At 37.2% G+C, this 19,498-nt stretch overlaps 1 protein-coding gene across 1 annotated transcript in view; it reads left to right on the forward strand.

Annotated features, from left to right (window-relative positions):
- The window catches only part of LOC118262439 (actin nucleation-promoting factor WASL), a 25,470-nt gene continuing 5,972 nt past the window's right edge, over positions 1-19,498 (forward strand). The window contains exons 1-10 of the mRNA XM_035573779.2: positions 1-362; positions 9,806-10,033; positions 14,127-14,226; positions 15,992-16,198; positions 16,668-16,781; positions 17,272-17,442; positions 17,980-18,084; positions 18,399-18,482; positions 18,688-18,947; positions 19,302-19,391. Coding sequence (XP_035429672.1) covers positions 276-362; positions 9,806-10,033; positions 14,127-14,226; positions 15,992-16,198; positions 16,668-16,781; positions 17,272-17,442; positions 17,980-18,084; positions 18,399-18,482; positions 18,688-18,947; positions 19,302-19,391 — 1,446 coding nt within the window. The 5' untranslated portion in view covers positions 1-275. The remainder of the gene's footprint in view (positions 363-9,805; positions 10,034-14,126; positions 14,227-15,991; positions 16,199-16,667; positions 16,782-17,271; positions 17,443-17,979; positions 18,085-18,398; positions 18,483-18,687; positions 18,948-19,301; positions 19,392-19,498) is intronic.

The raw sequence follows: 19,498 nt of genomic DNA on the forward strand, positions 1-19,498 counted from the left end.
GGCAACTTTATTAAGTCAGAATTTATTCACGTACGGATGTCGACAGAGAAAGTGAATTGGAAGTTTACGATTTTCGAGTTTATTAAGTTTAAACAGTGAAATGAGTATTTCTGTATTGTGAGAAATGCTCTTATTTTCGTCTAAAGATTTTAGTGTGTGCCGGTTAAGTGCATCTTATTTGGCTATAAAATGTTTGAAAGTCGGGGCGACTGACACATCGGTACTCGCATGTTTAAAGTAATTTTTAGGTGTGTTTTGTTGAATTAGTGTACAGGATGCCGAGGGGAGAGAACAGGCCGAGCATCCTGTTATCTCGGGAAGAGAATGACCAGGTGTTCAGTTTGATTGGACCAAAATGCCAGGTGAGTAAGCTATGAATTCTCATTAGTGATCCGCGTGATTCAGAATGCCCTTAGATTACGTATCTCTGCCCATATCAGTGGATTATCTCTCGATATCTTTACGTTATTATTGTGAGTTCCGAAAATTATATGTATGACAAAGGTGTTTATCAGAAATTGAGTCTATCAATGATGAAAATAATCCACTTGGCTACTTGTTGGGTCTATTTTGAGATTTATTTGTATTGGTCTTGTGAAATTTCGGTTGTGAAATCACTAGAGTACCATACTTTATAAATGCTGATATTTAAACTTATATTTGAGTTACTATTACTAAACACAAGTTGAAAACTTAACTTTTTTGAGTAAACCATAAACAAGGTGACACTAAGTAAAAACCTTATATCTAATATAAATCTTATATCTCTGGCATAGTACTTGAAACTTAGTTTTAAGGCCTACAAAACTCCTTCAACAATAATTTAGTTTAAAATAACTGTTAAAGTGCTCATAATAAAATTGTTATCTTTAGATTACGCCATAGTAGGACGGACACTCACAAAACAATTGTTTTCCTACAATATACTATGATAACAATGTAATATTTCCCACAAAAATACAATTTCAAGGATTTTTAGTTAAGCGAGTAATTTTGAGTGCTTACAGTACAGTGTGATATTATTATGAATGAAAGAGATAATTAAATATTTTGTTTTCTCTTTCACTTTAATTAGGTATCACACTGTTTTTATTTCTTACTTGTTTTAAATTTACTCTAAAATTATATTTTTTTTTTACAAAAACCTCTCATTAGGTCTTAGTAACAAATTATCCGTAATAGCAACAAAAAAATTGCAGATAAAAAATATCCGTAACATAGCGAGAAGCCACGAAAAAAAAAAAAACAATACAAGCAGAGTCATGGGTAGAACACTAGTCTTGCATAATATGAAAGTAGCAGTCAATTATAAATGAAGTAATAGATTTGCATAACATACATAATCACTACATTTGTGTTCACTACAAAAGTAGATCAATCTAATATTGCTGAATATTAAGTAGTCTCATTATGTATGTTAAATATGATCTACTTCTTCCGTTTCATATTCTTTGAGGTCACAAGTTACTGTTTCACCTTTCTCTGGTTAAACTTCCTGGTTGGGCAATGAACTTTGGAGCTGCGGACTACCTAGCGGGTTACAGAATAGTACTAACTGGGTTTTATTAGACAGTAAGAATCTGTCACTCCCGCTCACCTCACCGAAAGCATGAAATGCCAATGGATGACTTTTCCTCAAAAAAAAATAATAATCTAAAAATTGGCAAAGAAATAAGGTTTTTTTTAACTTGTGTTGTACATAACTATCTATGGTCGGTGTTATTTATTTTTTATCACCTTTATCTCATATTCCGGCAGTCAAGAGGTTAAATATTACTTTAAACTTTGATGCCTATGAATGGGTCCCGTGTTTTTGTTGTGTTTACAAATGTACCTAGTAATTTTTTTTTTTGGCCAACCTTAGTGTTGTGATGTTTATAAACATATTTTATTTGCCTTAGTGACAATCCTAAACTATAAGTTTAATTATATGGTTGGCACTGTTGCTGGGCGACTATGCTAGCTTCCATTCCCATAAGAGAATGTTATTCATACCCAGAAGCCTTCCTGTTCCACAAATTCTTTTTTTTAATGTTATCTGCTTGTAAACACCCACAATGTGAGAGAAAATACTAGAGTGGGGCAACATTTATTTTTAAAAAACCAAAAGGCAGACATTACCATTAAGTATTATTCAACTATGCAAATACCTATGCTATTCTTAAAAAACCCGTATTTTATCTAGGTCTTATTGACTTTGATGAGGAAATTAAATTCGCCTTTCATCTTACGTAACTAATGGACGACGTCATTCATTATTTTTGCGAATATTGATAAAAACTTGTTTTATCGCCAATATTAATCGACTTTAAAACTGTGTAATATAGGCCGTATATCGGCAGAACATAATATTACGACTTTTTCCTTGTGACTGTAATCTAGTGGTGCACAATACACGTTCCTTAAAAGTAACATCCTCTTTCGTGCCTGTTAAGCATGGCCAATCCTCTTAAGTAGACCTGTCACAGGCTATTGATGATGAAAAAACTAAGTAATTATCTATTACTGGTGTTTTATTTCGGGAAACACTTTTTTCAAGGGGTAGGGGGAGAAATCATCCAATGATTAAAAAACTTACTGACTAAAAATCATCCCTCCTGCTTTTGTTCCTACTCCTGCTTTTCGAACCGGACCCACGGTAAACCCACTAGGTAGTCTGCAGCTCCGGACGGAACCTGAGACCCTTTACTCGGAAGTTTCGTTTACTGCTTTCAACCAATAAAGCACATAGGTTACACAATATGTTACTATATTAGAGATGATCAGAATAATTTCCATAAATTAATATTCATTAGTCATTTCATCTTATATCATCAACTAGTTCCACCTCGCGGGCTTACTCGTGTGTTCGATTCACGTGTTTAAAAGTGTCACAAATCGATTATGTTTTTAGATGACATGATATCAATATCGTGTAAAATACAAAAAATCATCAAGTTTTATTATAACTTTCGTGAGACATAGTGAATTAATTATTATGTTATCGGCTTACTCACGTAACTGTTTGACGAGGATCTTGACTAGTTTTAGGCGATTGTCGAGGAATACTGTACATAAATATGAACTTCTAGGATGGCTTGAAACTAGTCGAGTTCCTCGTCAAACAGTCACGTGAGTAAGCGATAACAAAATAATTAATTCATCAAGTGTTTTTGTTTGTTTTAGGTAGTTAGGTAAGCCGAATATCTATCTGTCAGATGTGTAGTCCTTAAATCGGCTGAAACTTAGTGTAGCTATCTTTCGTTGAAATAGGTATTTCTCTTGTGGCGAGCTAAGATTGTAATCACTTTGTTGCAACTTGAAAGACCACAATATTATGGTAACAAACAACTGTAATTTCTCTCCATAAAACATTTATAGGGCGAAAGTTTATCTAGGCGCCCGCGCCGTATAAATGGTTCTGCCAGTTAGAAAGCATGCTTGATTGGTCCGTCTTTCGTAACGTTGCAAGGATTTATAGTCACTAAAGAAAGTGACTTGCACGGCCCAAGTTCTGTAATTTTTACTACACTACATGTAGATCGAGGAAACTGTATTAAAATCTTTTTGGTAGTTTTTAAGTGAAGAAAGAAGTTTAGTCTTTTATATTTTGTTCGTTCGCGATCTCCATTTGCTAAAGCAAATAATAGTATAGGTATATTCCATTTATTCTAGTTTACGGTCTGCATACCAATGACATCGAAATCCATTCAGCATTTCTTGCGTAATATAGTTAACAAACTAGCTTCTACAAGAGGCTTCGCCTGCGTTTCTATGGGATATAAATTATCCTATCAACCAAGTCAGCTCATACCCTGTCTGTATATCAAATTTCATCAAAATCCGTTCAGTAGTTTCAGCGTGATTGACGGACAAACATCCAAACAAACAAATAAACTTTCACATTTACAATATTAGTGTGATAACAAACATTTACATAAACGTTCGCTTTTATGGTATAAATTAGTAGGATAGATACATATCAAATCTATGTACTTATAAATAGAGAAAAATACCCCATAACGTTACCTCATATAATGGATTCTACATTTTACCTGCTGTCTGCTATCAAGCAGGTAAAGTTTCTAGATAATGGATAATAAATATGTGGTTCTATGTGTAGTTAAGTTATCCAATATTAGTACATGAAAGTAATGGAAATTACTTATTATCAATAGTTATATCTTGTAAGTTTCTCACATTCCATTTAGATTTTTATCTTACACGAGTCACCAAAGTTATACTTATCACATTGTAAAAGAGCGATCGATGTTTATAATCAAGATCCTTTGATTTATCATGAGATGAGATTGTCTGAATGCAGCTTTCACGGTATCTTATAACTAATTGTGGAATTGAAAATCCTCAATCCATATTACTTTTCCTGGATGATTTTTCAGAAGGCTTGCTTTTGGATCCAACCATATCGACGTACCCAGTTAAAAATATATAAATTGTTCTTCCCATGTTGTTATCACAAGACTTCCGGAATAACATTTATTATCAAGCCTTTGTGTATTATCTATGTACGACCTCGGAATTCACGAGATTGAATTAATCCTGCACTTCACTTCTGCGTATCGTAGTTATACGAAGTTTACGAATTGGCACTACTTATCAATATTTATCACAATGAAGAATGATCTGAAATATTTCACGATATGTTTATCTGGTGTATTTTTATTTTTCTGTATTTCAAATATTGTTTTACCTAAAACGTAATAGTTAGTTGTTTCAAAGTTATCAATCAGATCGACACATGCAAAAAGTAATGTATCAGGCGTATAATTCCTTTACAGTCCTTTACATTAAAAAGAATATGAAATCAATTCGTATTGTACGAATCGTCATATGAACCAAGTTCTATTACTCGTTTAGTTATTTTCCTGTGCCATGAGTTATAGACTCCATTACCTGTATCGTCCTGACAGGAAACAGTTGACGGCAAACCTGTTAGTGCCCGCATGTGCATTGTGCATTGCAAGTATTGTATCCAGGTTCGAGATCGAGACAAGCTGTCAACAGCTTCCGTGGTAGACGTCCATACAGAATTTTTAATCTATAGTAAAAAGTAATTTAATAATATTTTTTCATAATACCTGTGCGATGTAGGTAGGTACTTAGTAGATACAGTAAAATGTTCTGTATTGGATCTTCGCGTGTATTCCTGGGGCCTTAGTCTGCTATTACAATTGTGTCAGAATGGTCGATCATTGAGCAGTGCGAGAGGGACGGAGCTATACAACCTACATAGCTCCATCCCTCTTGCACTGATCAGTGATCGATTATTCTGACGCAATTGTAATAGCAGACTAAGGCCCCTGGTATACATTTCGTATATTTAGTCCGCTTCAAAAGATCACAGATAATGACAAAAACGCGAAATGCCCTCGTAAAATTATAAAATAATAATGTAGAGGCGCGATAAATCTATAATATAAAAATGAATAACTAAAAGTTTTGCTAAGCGCAAATCTCGCGAACAGCTGAACCAATTTCAATAATTATATATTCAAAGTCAAAGTCAAAGCATTTATTTCAATTAATCTTAATAAGGCACTTTTGAAACGTCAAATTGAATTGTCCGTCAGTCTGTCTGTCAGTGAAGCTAGGCGCTCGTTCCAAAGTGTTGTTATTAGTATGTTGTTGTTAGTATTGTTGGTGTTAAGAAAAGAATACTTGGGCTGTATAATAGGTACTGGTATATTTATACAACGGATTATAAAAATATATGAGAAAAATATGAGGAAAAGAAAACAAAAGAATAATTTTTATGCGCGCGTCGCGCGCATGTGATGCTTGTACAGCTGCTCGGGCGAAAGTGGCGAGTCGCGATCTTCCCTTTGATGCCGTCACTTTTTCGGGGCTCCGGCTCAAAGCAGGAGAAGGAACGGGGTGGTTTTTAGTCAGTAAGAGTCTGACACTCCCTCCCGCCTCACCCAAGGCGGGAGAAGTCATTGGATGATTTTCCCCCCAAAAAAAAAAAAAAAAAAAAAAAAGCCAGCAAACAAAAAGTATTTATACGTAAGGTTTTATGTTCGTTCAGACGTTTCCGAACAGTTGGGTTTGTTTAAAAATTAATATCGATAAAAATTAAGCCCGAAACAGAGTTCACCGGCTCCCCTAGTAAATTAATAAATAATAAAACATACTAGCTATACGATGCTATACTTGTCTATGGATAGTGTGTCAGTTAATTAATAAGTCGTTTTGTCGTGATTGAGCCAGTTATCATTATTAGATATTAATTAGTGTAACTATTGTATTTTGTATGTATTTATTAATGTAAACAACATGACAAAGTTTCCGCATTACTTGCCCTTATCTTTGCGAATTATATTATTATTTATGTTAACTGGCAATGACTAATTAACTAGTCAAGGGGTAAGGGGTCAAATGCACAATACAACTGTTAAAACAATTCTGACTTCGAGGGTCGCGCAAATAAAAATTATATTCCGCTTAACGCAGTTTCAGCCCTAAGATATTTATGCATAACTAAAACGGTTTACGTACATTAATGGAGTAAAGCTCTACTAGTTTCGAGTCACAGAGGGACTATTCATCATGAGCAGCGCGCCCAGACAAAATGTGATTTTTTAGTTAATCTAGTATGTTTTACGATAGTTATTATAAAAACTGTAACAGTGTAAGTAAACTCAATAAAGTAGTTTAACCGCCGCACTCAGAGTCATTTAATGGTTACTTAACCCAGTCCTTAGCGATTGTTTTTGATACAAAATCGTTACTAAGGAATAGCTTAAGTAACCATTAATGTCTCTGGGTGTGGTAGTAAGTATTGAAAACTAGTCCTGTCCTAACATTACTTAAAGATATGATGATGAAGAACTAGTTCACACTAAGATAAATAAAATTCACGGAGGTAGAATTTCGCAGTGCCTGTTCCCCATAACTTCGCTCCTAATTTGCCCGTCTGACCTCTGCAACTCTGAGGGCACACATGCTATTGCAAACACTTACATACCTCGTCTATTGTCTACACTTCTCATGTGCAGTTGAGCAAAAAACAATACAATGTCACGTCTTAAACATTATAATTGTGTGATTAATTAACAAAAAATTCAAGTAATGTTCTTAAGTTTGTTAAGTAGGTCATTGTTGTGATTACGTATTGCGTATTGCTGTTTAAATGATATTAAACACTGTATACGGTTTGGGTGTTACTAGGGGAGGTATGCTTAATGCCATCTGATTATCTCCTTGTACATACTGAGTAGGTATTAGAGAGGATCCCTTAAAAATTTTACATATTTTCCGAAGCCTACTGTGATTTTTCAATTCGTTTTCAATTGTCTTAGGATTAGGGTGCTAGGGTACTTTTCCACCGAAATGTGCTTTGCTACGTTACTGTGTGTGTACATAGTATAGCACTGGTGGAAACGCACTCAGCTAAGTTATGTTTTTTATATGAAAAGATGCGTGCTATGAATGACTTCTCTATTATCAATACATCGCATACTCGAGCTGAGTATCTTCCTCGCACAGCTACTTTGCGGCAGCGCATCTTCATAACACAGCTACATAGCTTAGTATCAGTGGAACGGATCACATAGTTTCACAGTTTAGCATGGTAACATAGCACATCTCTGGTAGAAAGGCACCCTTAGACTAGCACAGGTTACTAAATATTTTCTACTCAAAGACATAACTGTATTACTGTAACCCTACAAGACAGAAATTGTTTGCCGGAGTCTGTGTTTCCTGATGGACATAACCTAGGTAACTTCAAAGCACGCGTGAATAGGTTGCTTATGGGCAGACGTGCTCCATCGTAGACCGCATCATCACTTACCATCAGGCGAGATAGCGGCCAAACGTCGACCCAACAAAAGAAAAAAAAAAGTTGCCATATACCTAATAGATACTGGTTCAACAATTTATGTTTGTTTGAAAACTATAATAGGTAAAATCAGTTCCCAAAATGTTCAATCTGCAAACAGCGTTCAAAGTTTCATTTTGCACGTCTCAGTATTACTTCAAATTACGTGTTCCGAAATCACAGTGAGAATGGGAACATTAAGATCACCACATCACTATGATGTACGACATTGGAATTTGGCAAATGTAATTGTGGCAAGACGTGTGTACACTGTAGATTAGGCTGATGTTATACCGGCGACTTTCTTTCATAGGTAGCCAGAACCAGAACTTTTTTACAGTGATACTTGGTTTACCTATGAGATCTGAGTTGAGTTATCGTGATTGTAATTTGTAAAAGTAACTGATTTAGGGTGTTTTTCCAACAGAGATGCGCTATGCTATATTGCTGTGGATGCGGTTGGCTTCGACCAATCATATGATTTAGTACTTAGTACACATAGCTTAGCACTGACGAAACGGATTCATCTAAACTATGTTTTTTATATGAAAAGATGCGTGGTATACATTGCAAATTCGAGCTGCGCATATTCCCAGCACATTTTACTCGTACAGCTACATAGCTTAGTATCTAGTTATAGTTGTGAAACTATGTGAGCTATTACATCTTCGTAGCATAGCTACATAGTACTTCTCTGGTGGAAAAGCATCCGTTCACTAAATCCAAAATCAAAAAATGTCAAAAATGAATCAAAATATTGTGGATTGTGGTGGCAAACCACCAACAAACAACAAATCCTGCCCATTGGCAAACCAATGGGCAGGATTTGTTGTTTGCCAATCCAGACATGACTCATGCATCAGACACAATCATGACAGGGATGTTGAAACATTGTTCACCATTCCTGTCAGAACAGAACAGAGAATTTTCTGTGTCTCTCATAGTTGTTTATTTTTATTAAAATAAAAAAAATGCATTCGCATGCCTTAACTCAATAAGCCACGCTATCGTTAGCTTACTTTGTTCATCCATTAGATTATTGTACCATAAATATTAATCAGATTTTCTACAACAACGGGCACTTGGGTTATCACTTAATCATGGGTCACTACTCTACATGTGTCATAGTCTTATAAAGGTCAGCTATTCACAGATTTCACTCGAGCGTCCGCTAATGGCGCTTACGCATAATCACACACAATGATGCGTCATGCAAGGGCGCGGACACTGATAGGCGTGATAATTAATAATATTATTTAATCGAAGCTACGTATTTCTATTTAAATAGTACCTACTTAAACTAACGTATGACCTTTTGCTATTCAATTGTATCTATTCTGATAAGTTCATAAGTTCTTATGCACTGACTACGATATGCAATGACTAATTTTATTAGTTTATCAATCAAACAATAATATTAGACTTAGGATGCTTTTCTACCAGACGTGTGCTTATGCTACGTATGCTATGCTACCCTGTGTATGAGTTTGGTTTCCACCAATCATATTCATTGGTGCACATAGCTTAGCACTGGTGGAAACGGACTTGGCTAAGCTATGTTTTTTTTTATATGGAAAAATGCTATAGATGGTAGATGGATAGTAGGGGACTATCAATACATCGTATACTCGAGCTGCGCATCTTCGCAAGGCTATATAGGCTAATATCGGTGAACACGGTCACATTGTTTCACAGCTTAGCTATTATATCTACGTAGCAAAGCTATATGCACATCTCTGGTGGAAAAACATCCTTATTCATGAATCAAACAATAATATTAGACTTATTACGACGGAGATTTTGTACTGTATTTTGTAACGACGACAAAATGTTTCTACGGACGCAACCTCACCAATCTCCTAGGCTATTCTGTAATAATTACTGCGAAATGTTAATAGGTTTTTCGTCAATATATTGCCGAATGGCTCTTGAGCATATCAATCTTAATTCTTAAGTACTTTATTGACAAAAACAATATCTCCACAGAGTCTGGCGACAGCAGTGGTTCAGCTGTTTACCACAGAAGACCCATCACATTCGAAATGGAAGAAGAAGGACACAGGCGTGCTTTGTCTGATCAAGGACAATGGGAAGAGGTCGTATTTCTTCAGGATATACTGCCTATACCGAAAAGCAATGATTTGGGAGCAAGAAGTCTACCTTCAGATCGAGTACAAGAACCCAAGACCGTTCTTACACACATTCGAGGCGGAGGTAAGTGTCGATGTGTTTCATTTTTTAATTTACAAATGGGGAATGGGGAACTAGACTATTAGAAGAGATCGACCAATGAAAATATGAACAACGGTTGTGAAAGGATTGTATGATAGAATGAAGTCTGAAAGGGTCTAAATCATTTGGTCAAATATAAATAACTTGGGATGGGAGATATGTGCTGGAAGAAGATGTAGAGCATCGTGTATATCTTCCATGGAACAGAGACTAAAGTTCCCTAAGAAAAGAAGGATCCTCCGACCAGGCGAGGTGATCATGCCTGGCGGGCTTTCGGCCCAACTGATGTTCGTTGGATTTTCTATCCATTTTTATTGGCATGTAAACTTCATATTACATGTAGGCTTAAGTCATCCTGTCTCCTGCATTAAATTCACCGAGGGAAGTGGAAACTATCGTTTTCTTTTCTTCTCCTCTAATAACATCTTCTGATTTGTTTCGTTGCGGGATCCAAGACAGTTATTCATTTCCCTGGGACGCGCCGGACTTCAGTGTTCCGGTGTTTTCATGTTTGTATCTACTGTAGATCCTGGCTTACAGGAGTTGCAGCGGTATGGGAGGTGAGGCGGGCTTGTCCCATTAAAAAAAAAATACATGTAGGATTTTTATGACGTCGTCAGTTGATTTGCTCGTCGATAGTCTATGTGCGACTTCTGTCATCTGTCACTTGTTGTGTGTCGCCACATTCTTATCCTGTATTTGTTATATTGCTATCATCTCCGGACAACACAATGCTTCAAATCCTCTTACCTTTGTTAAAACTTATTTAGACACTTTTATCATGGCACTTTGTGAATCATAAATGTCATATTAATGTCTTTAATAATATTATTCATTCAAAATAATCGCTCTCTGATTAACATGCGACTTATTGATATAAAGAGGTCACAATATAATGATTTGTACAGAAAATTATTTATTTGAAAAGCGATTAGAGTGATTAGCAATCACTTAATTGTCGTTAGTCATTGCTTTATCAAATCCAGAAACCAAATCGTGAAAATTCACGTGTACTATATTGATTTTTGTTTATTATAAGTGCAAAACTTAATGTGTTTTGTATTTATCGTATCATATCTCATGTCTTTAATAGCAGGAAAAGTGACGACCGATAAAATCGATATTTCATTACTTATGTATCAGAAAAACTTTTGCTATTTGGTTTATCCCTCAGTTAAATATTCAGTAGATTAGCGATGGACTAGTAGAACAGAATCGATCAAATATTGAAGCTTTTCCGTATCAAAAATGCCCACTAGCATTCTCACGTCTATGCAAATTAATATGACCCTTATTCATTAGGCTAATAAAATACATTTTGCGATGGTAAAACTAGGTAGTTTATGTAATTATTTAACTCTAATGTACTTACTTACAATGCAATTGGCTCTAGTGCATTAAGATTGTAACACTAGACTTACAAGCAGCCTGTTAGACAAGGTTATTTGCAATTGATTTGTACTTTTGATTGAGAAGTTAATAACAGCGCAAATATTAATGAGATCTTAAGATTTTTATCTATGGCATTCTAATAAAGTGTCTTTTAATTTCAATGTTAGTTCTAATCCCCACAATGAAAGCTGTACTCGTATTCAATGGTAAAGAGAGTGCTGAATTTAATAGTGGATGTTTGGAAAGAAAAAGAACGACCAAAAAAGAGACCAAAGAGAGAGAGAGTTTTTTTAAGGAAGGAAAATCATCTAGGTAATGACTTATCTCGCCTTGGGCGAGGCGAGAGGGAGTATCAGACTCTTATTGACTAAAAACCATCCCGTTCCTACTCCTGCTTTTCAAGCCGGAGCCCCTGTAAACCCGCTAGGTAGTCATCTCCGGAAAAGAGAGACAGTAGCGTCTAAAAAAGGAAACAAGAAGAAGACATTTTGAATCGCATATAATTTAATATAGGAAGAAGAAATTTCAATTAGGTATACTACAGTACCTGATCTATGAACAAAACTAAAAACCACATAGTTGTAGTGTACTAATCTGTCAAAGGGAACGCGACACCGACATAACTCTGTAACACTATACGAATGCATTTAACACGTACGCGTAACAAACTAATTTACTATTAACACATATTATACAGCATCATTGTTTTTCCTTGTCCCCTATTGCTTTTTGGTACATCTAAACTACCCATTCACGTAATGTTCCTGTTATTTAAAGATACTATGTAATGTATTTCCGTGTACCGGCGTCGTGTCGTGTCGTGTGTTTTCCAAAAAGTCAATCGTAATTCTTGCAATGTTCTATGTATCAACATTATGTACGTCATCTCATTGTTTGTGTGAGGTAATGACCTATACAGATGGCTCTATTAATGTGTATTATAATAAACATTGAATCAGTTTACGTATTGTCACTGTCACTGTTGATGGTCGGGTCTAGCCGCAATGGTGACTGTCGGGATGTCCCTGGTGTCGTACATTGCATAATTAGCTATGTACCAACTATCCATCCATGTAACCTATGAAGTTTCTTTCTCGTTCTTCTCCATAGGAATCTACACTTTAGTAAGAGCTTATAGCTTCACTAGAGGACTGACCGACAGACAGATATTTTGTTTGTTTTTTTTTTTATTGCTTTTTTATTAAAGTGCTTTTCTGGTCTATTTAAAATAATTTTGGCTTTGACTTTATCATTCTTCTTCGGCTATGCAAACGCATAACACACCATTATAGTTATGGAATAACAGGAGGCGGGAACCAATATAATTTGAACAGCAGATCTACCTTTTACAATCTGTTCTTTTTCATTGAATTTTCGACTTTATATCAAAACAATGAAAGGTTGTTGTTCTGCATTTTATAAGTTACAATTTACCCTTCTCATATCACCTACTAGACGTGTTACTACTCAGTCTTTACACCTAAAATACCTATGTTATCGATCTTAGATAAATCTGTAACGTCTGCACTAAATTCCTTTGTAGATACAGATCTGAAAGACAAAAGACTTACTTTTAGTGAACACTAGCTACTTCCGCGCGGTTTCACCCGCTCTGCTCGGCTCCTATTTTATCATAGCGTGATGTTTTATAGCCTATAGCCTTCCTCGATAAATGCACTATCCAACATAATAAGAATTATTCAATTCGGACCAGTAGTTTCGGAGATTAGCGCGTTCAAACAAACAAACAAACTCTTCAGCTTTATAATATTAGTATAGAATAGATGTACTGAAATATCAACGAATATCGAGTTGTTATCAATGTTATTTTAGTATGTAAAGAGATAAGTATTGTCCTGCATGTCTGTCGTTGTAGAGCCGTTTATGGTCGGTAAAAGGATAATGTACACTAACATAAATATAACAGGCAAACCGTTATGGACACAGATTTATATTAAGAGTGATGACGTCATCTGTTAAATAGTACATTTATAATTGTTTGTAACCTTTTTACGAAATATATTATGATGCACTATCGTTGAAATATGATGACTGCCTCGTTGGTCGAGTTGACAAGGGATCTTGGATTCGATTCCCAGGTCGGGCAAAGTATTACTAGTTTTTTTTCTGTTTTTATTTTAGAAAATTTATCAGTAGTAAAATGATCAGATCAGATCGTGATGAATGATCAGTCCACAGAGTCCACTGCTATAAGAAGGTTTTGTTATAATCCCCAGGTTTGGCAGGCAGGTTGAATATCGCAGTTTAAAAGGTTCAGATTTAGCAGAGAGGGCTACTGCTTGCTTACTTGTCTCTATTAAATGTGCAGTCCCTTAATCAACTCTTACGATACTAGGGATGAGTACATCATAATCAGCAGCCTGTTCTTTTTTTTTATGAAACCAGCCGGTAATCGAGCAGACGTATTACCTGATGGTAAGCAATCGCCGCCGCCCATGGACACTTGAAACACCAGAGGCGTTACAAGTGCGTTGCTGGCTTTTTGGGAGTTAGGAATTTAAGGGTTGTTGTTCGGGAATCGGGGATGGGGAATTGTTCTCGTCCACTGCTGGACATAGGCCTCTCCAATGGCACGCCACTGAGCTCTAAGAGATGAGTACGGGGTCGTGATAATTGTTTGTCTTCACAAATGACTTATGAGTATGTTTTTCTTTTATTCCAGGAATATATGGCCGCATTCAACTTTGCAAACGAGAATGAAGCGAACATCCTTAGAAATATACTCCTTGAGAAAATTGAACTCAGGAAGATCAGACGAGAAGGTTTGTATCTTTAATGGCGCGTTTACATTAGGTTGGTCGTAGGTCGGTCGTAGGTCGGTCATCGAAGGCGGCGGCCGCATTCAGTTTTACAGAAACCGAATTAATACGGCCAAACGAATACCTGTTTATATAAGTTGGTGACCGAATACGGCCTGCAGCCGAATACGGTCTAACCGACTAATGTAAATGCGCCATAACTTACTAAAGAACAATATCTAGTATTCTTCTTAATTTGTTGGTATTCAAAACTAAGCTAATAAAAGAGTTAAAAGACAGTAACTAATATAAATAGATAGATGAATCATTAATACAAACATCATCAGCCAGAATACTTATACTTATGAATAAACTGCCTCTTGTGGTTTGCCATAATAACCACTTAGTAGACGGTATGGGAATCACAGTAAAGTCAGGAAAACTCTTGAGTATGCTGTGGCTCGTCTCTTGACAGTAGTCATGGTTTATGAAGCATTAAGTAGATAAGGTGATTGGTACACATTTTATATTCCTAGCTTCTGTCAAAGGTTTCGCTTGCGGCGGTTCCTAATAAAATTAGCTTATGTTATCCAGATTTGCTAAGTAGTTTTTGCGCGAAAAACTAACAAACAAACTTTGACATTCGTAATTAAGTTGGATTAAATATATTTTTTTACATATATCTGGCAAATACCGTATGTATTTATTATCTCAGTCATGTTGTTTACCGGTTACAAACAATGACATTAGCACCACAATGCCTTAGTCGTGGCCCTGCGGAAGGATACACCGTAGACCTATTCTCGCCAGGAACTTGAGTGGCGGCAATAATGCGGCGATTGTCGTAAATAATGACTTCACATTATCTGTTTATATCTGTCGTTACTGCTATTTACAAATACATCTCGTAAACAAGCTTTGTCATGATGGCTCTGAATAATTCCTTCACTATGTCATCAGATGTACCGGCTTCCGTTTCTTGGCCTCTGTAATTTTGATTGGTGAAATTCTTTTGAAATGATTTTTAGTTCAGAATTCAGTTAATTTTAATGTTTGAAGTACTATGTAATTGCAAAGTACATGGTGATCAAAAGAAAGAAATACCATGACATCACGTTTAGGACATACTCTGTAGACTTCTTTGTCACTACTTTGTCCAAAATAATTGTTCATCTTATCAGGCACGGCAATATGGTAAATTGAAAGAATTTTTTACGTTTCTATTGAGAAGAAAGCAAAAATTTTGGTATCAAATATTATTGGTATAAACAAAATTTTCGAAAGGTAATTTTTATTCTCTAGGCAAGGTACTTTCAAATTTCAAAGTACATCCCCGCGTATGACGTTTGTCATTTGGACGCAACTAATGTGCAGGCAGACGACTGAACCGAAACTGCAGAGCGATTTCTTACACATACTAGAGTCTCGAGCCTCTATGACGATAGGGATAAAAATGAAAAGAGAGCTCCCTGAAAAGAGAACTTTCCATTTATCATTAGAACTAAAAACGGTATATTCGTTTTTGTGGAGTTTCCAATATTACGGCACTGTTGTAAGCGCCATGGCGCCTGATCATGCCATGCGCCATGATCACGGTCAACAGTGCTGAAATATCGAAAACTCAGAAAAACTACTAAACATTAATATCCCGTTTTAAGTTCTAATGATATAAATGACCATGTCAGTTTAAATACTTATAACTTTCCATTTGTTGAAGATTTTGGTAATAAGATCCAGTATTCAATAAAATTGTTCATAATCTATAATATAGACGTGACTTTGTTGACAGAACGTCGGCAACGGTCGATGGTATCAGCGCGCAGCAGCACCGCCAGTTCAGTGCCGTCGCGGCAGAATGGCACGCTGCCGCCGCCGCCGCCGGAGCCCGAGCCGGCGCCTGCGCCCCCCACCCCGGCGCCCGCACCTCACATGCAGCCCCCGCAGCCAATGCCGCAGATGCAGCCCATACCCGCCAAGACTAATCACAGCTTAGGAAGTTAGTAACATACCATATTTTAACATGTTTTTATGAGATAGGATTGCAAGCAAGCAGATGGTTGGCACTTTGATTGCATTTGTCAGAAACACTTTTTTATGGAATAATCCGGTAAATGAGCAGACGGATCACTTAATGGTAAGCAATCGCCGCCGCCCATGGACACCCGAAACACCAAAGGCGTTACAAATGCGTTGCCGGCCTTTTGGTGGTTAGGAAGTTAAGGGTTGTTAAGAAATCGGGGATGGGAGGTAATTAGGCCTCCGGTGTTTCTCCGGTTTCCTCATTCATGCAACGACAGACAACGTAAGCATTGTTTCATTTCGGTTTTCTGTGAGGCCGTGGTATCTGGTACCACTAGTAAATCCAAACTAAGTAAGTAACATCCCCCAAAGTAAAAAAAAATCAAACAAACAAAGCAAAGTTTCAAAAGATGACATATAAATAAGTATTAAAATAACAATTTCAGGTTACACTTTGAAAAGTAATAAGAAACAGAAGGGGCGGAAACTGACGAAGGCTGACATCGGAGTGCCGCAGAACTTCAAACACATATCACACGTCGGCTGGGATGCTAATAAAGGTACAAACTAACTAAATTAACCACTTGTATGTCGGTATATAAGACACAATAGAAAACACATTGTGTCTCGCGTAGATCTGCGTTCCGACAACGGGTTAGTAACATTTCCTAACCGAAAGTCTCTAGGTCGATGTATATAGGGGGTAAACGAAATGCTCCCAAATGTTGTAAAACAGGTGATGGTGAATAACTAGATTTATTTAAAAAAATATATAGAATTCAATGTTTATTTTAAGTAATAATACTTGCAATCAACTGCTTAAGGCTAATGTTGCATGAATAACACGAAAATAAAAACTATTAAAATTATAAAAACAAAAAAATTTAAGCGTTTTTCGGGAGCGTTCCGCTTAAACGCTGTATTTTAACAAAACCTTGGTAAAATCAATAAATGTCTATATTTTTGACTGGAAATTCAAATTCACAGCAATAAAAAGCTACACTACTATACTATCTATATAAAAATTGATTCTGAACTAAAAATGTTTAGGGTTTGACCTGGACAATGCGCCGAATGCCGACGAGCTACGTTCGTTCTTCACGAAGGCCGGGGTGTCAGAGACCCAGCTACAGGACCAAGAGACCAGAGAGTTTATATACGACTTCATCGAGATGCACGGAGGTCTGCCAGCCGTCAAACAAGAACTCGATAATGTTAAGAGTGAGTATTGAATAAGCATACATTGCAAACTGATTACTATTATTTTAATTTCTACAGAGAAATTTAAGTACTTTACTAATGGCATTATACAGCAGAGTTAGTTGAGTGTTCGCAAACGTCATTGGCAAACTTACGGGGTTACCGGCTCAAACCAGGAGAGGAACAGGTGGTTGTTAATCAGTGATCTGGAGTCTGACATTCACTTTCAACTAACTCACCCAAGGCAGGATAAGCCATTGGATGATTTTCCGCCTCAAAAATCACCATTTAGTCTTCATTTATTAAACTCATTATTTATTTATTTATTCCTTTTCCATATAGATTACATTATAATATGCTAAGCCCCACAATACCGTTGTAATGGTTTGACTGTGGGGTCGCTGAGTCTCTATGTTAATATGTTAAACATTTCTACAAATTAAAAGTGTCTAAGTAATATAATTTTTTCATGGTCTGGTAAAGTCTAGTACATGGCTAAGAGAGCAAAATTGCAACTTTTGAAATAAGTGTTGATTTGGAATGTTTGTGTCCCCTTAGCCCCCCGCGGCGCGCTGCCCCCGGCGCCGAGTATGTCGGCCCCGCCGCCGCCCGCGCCGCCCGTGCCCACGCGCAGCCCCGCCCCGCCACACCCGCCCGCGCCACGTAACTATCTTACTTTTATATTTCTATTAATTTGCTTGAAAATCTAATATTTGTTGTCAAATAAAATGTCATTGTGACTTCAGTGTGGTATTGTATTAAAATGTATGAAAGTTATTAGATGTTTACTGATGTTAGTTATGGTATAGTTGGGGACGAACATCAACATACAATAAAGTAAAGATCATACTAATCTTATTAATATTATAAAATCTGTCGTTATAATACTATGATGAAATTATCTAACTCGTATTACTTTATTTGTTTATATTCAATTAGATCCAATTAGAAATATAATGTAAACCTTGTATCCCCAGCATCCCGCGCGCCCCCGCCGCCGCCGGCCCGAGTCCTCCCGCCCCCACTGGCACACCGCACCGCGCCCCCGCGCCCCGCGCAACGTAAGTACTTTGTTTGATACCACTTCTATTTCATTCAAGGTTGACGTTCCACGAACGAGGGAATCACATCGGTTATATTGCCGCGCTATTAAACGCATGTTTAAAGCACAACGATTCGTCGCAGATAGATGCTTGTTCGTGAATACAGCGCCTCAGGAACTTGCCATTCACACATTATTAAAATAATTTGTTATAACATACACAGCGGTGATATCGTCGGGTCCCCCGTCAGTGCCCCCACCGCCCCCACCGGGGTCGGCTCCCCCGCCACCGCCGCCGCCAATATCGGGCGCGGCGCCCCCAGGGCCCCCACCCCCTCCGCCACCGCCGGCGCCCCCCAGCCCCCCGCCGGCGCCCCCGATGGCGCCCGCCATGCCGACAGAGAGCGCTGCCCCCACTCCCGCGGCCGCAGATCCCAGAGCTGCGCTCATGGAGAGCATTCGAAGTGGAACCAAGACGCTCAAGGTAAACAAATATGTTTCTTGTTTAGTAGTAATAAAAATTGTAACTTATATGAAGTACTAGCTACTTCCGCGCGGTTTCACCCGCTCTGCTCGGCTCCTATTGGCCATAGCGTGATGCTTTATAGCCTATAGCCTTCCTCGATAAATGCACTATCTAACACAAAAAGAATTATCGAATTCGGACCAGTAGTTCCTGAGATTAGCGCGTTCAAACAAACAAACTCTTCAGCTTTATAATATTAGGATAGATAATAATCATACGATATGACTCGATCAACTAAGTAATTTTATATAATTAAATCTTTTTGCTACTAATAACAACAATATTTAATTTGCTATGTAAATCCTATTGCAGCGCGTCGAGCCCGTGGCTAAGCCAGTTGTTGTGGACGATAGCAGAAGTAACCTGCTCAGCGAGATCCGGCAGGGAGTGGAACTTAAATCCGTAAGTCTTACTTCAAATCTTTGTATTATAATATGGATCATTAACTATACCTACAAAATTGTACGCCGCTTCATTATAATGTTTCATTCTCCTAATTGGTTGACAGC

Source organism: Spodoptera frugiperda, chromosome 12 (assembly GCF_023101765.2).
Source record: "Spodoptera frugiperda isolate SF20-4 chromosome 12, AGI-APGP_CSIRO_Sfru_2.0, whole genome shotgun sequence".
NCBI lineage: Eukaryota > Metazoa > Arthropoda > Insecta > Lepidoptera > Noctuidae > Spodoptera > Spodoptera frugiperda.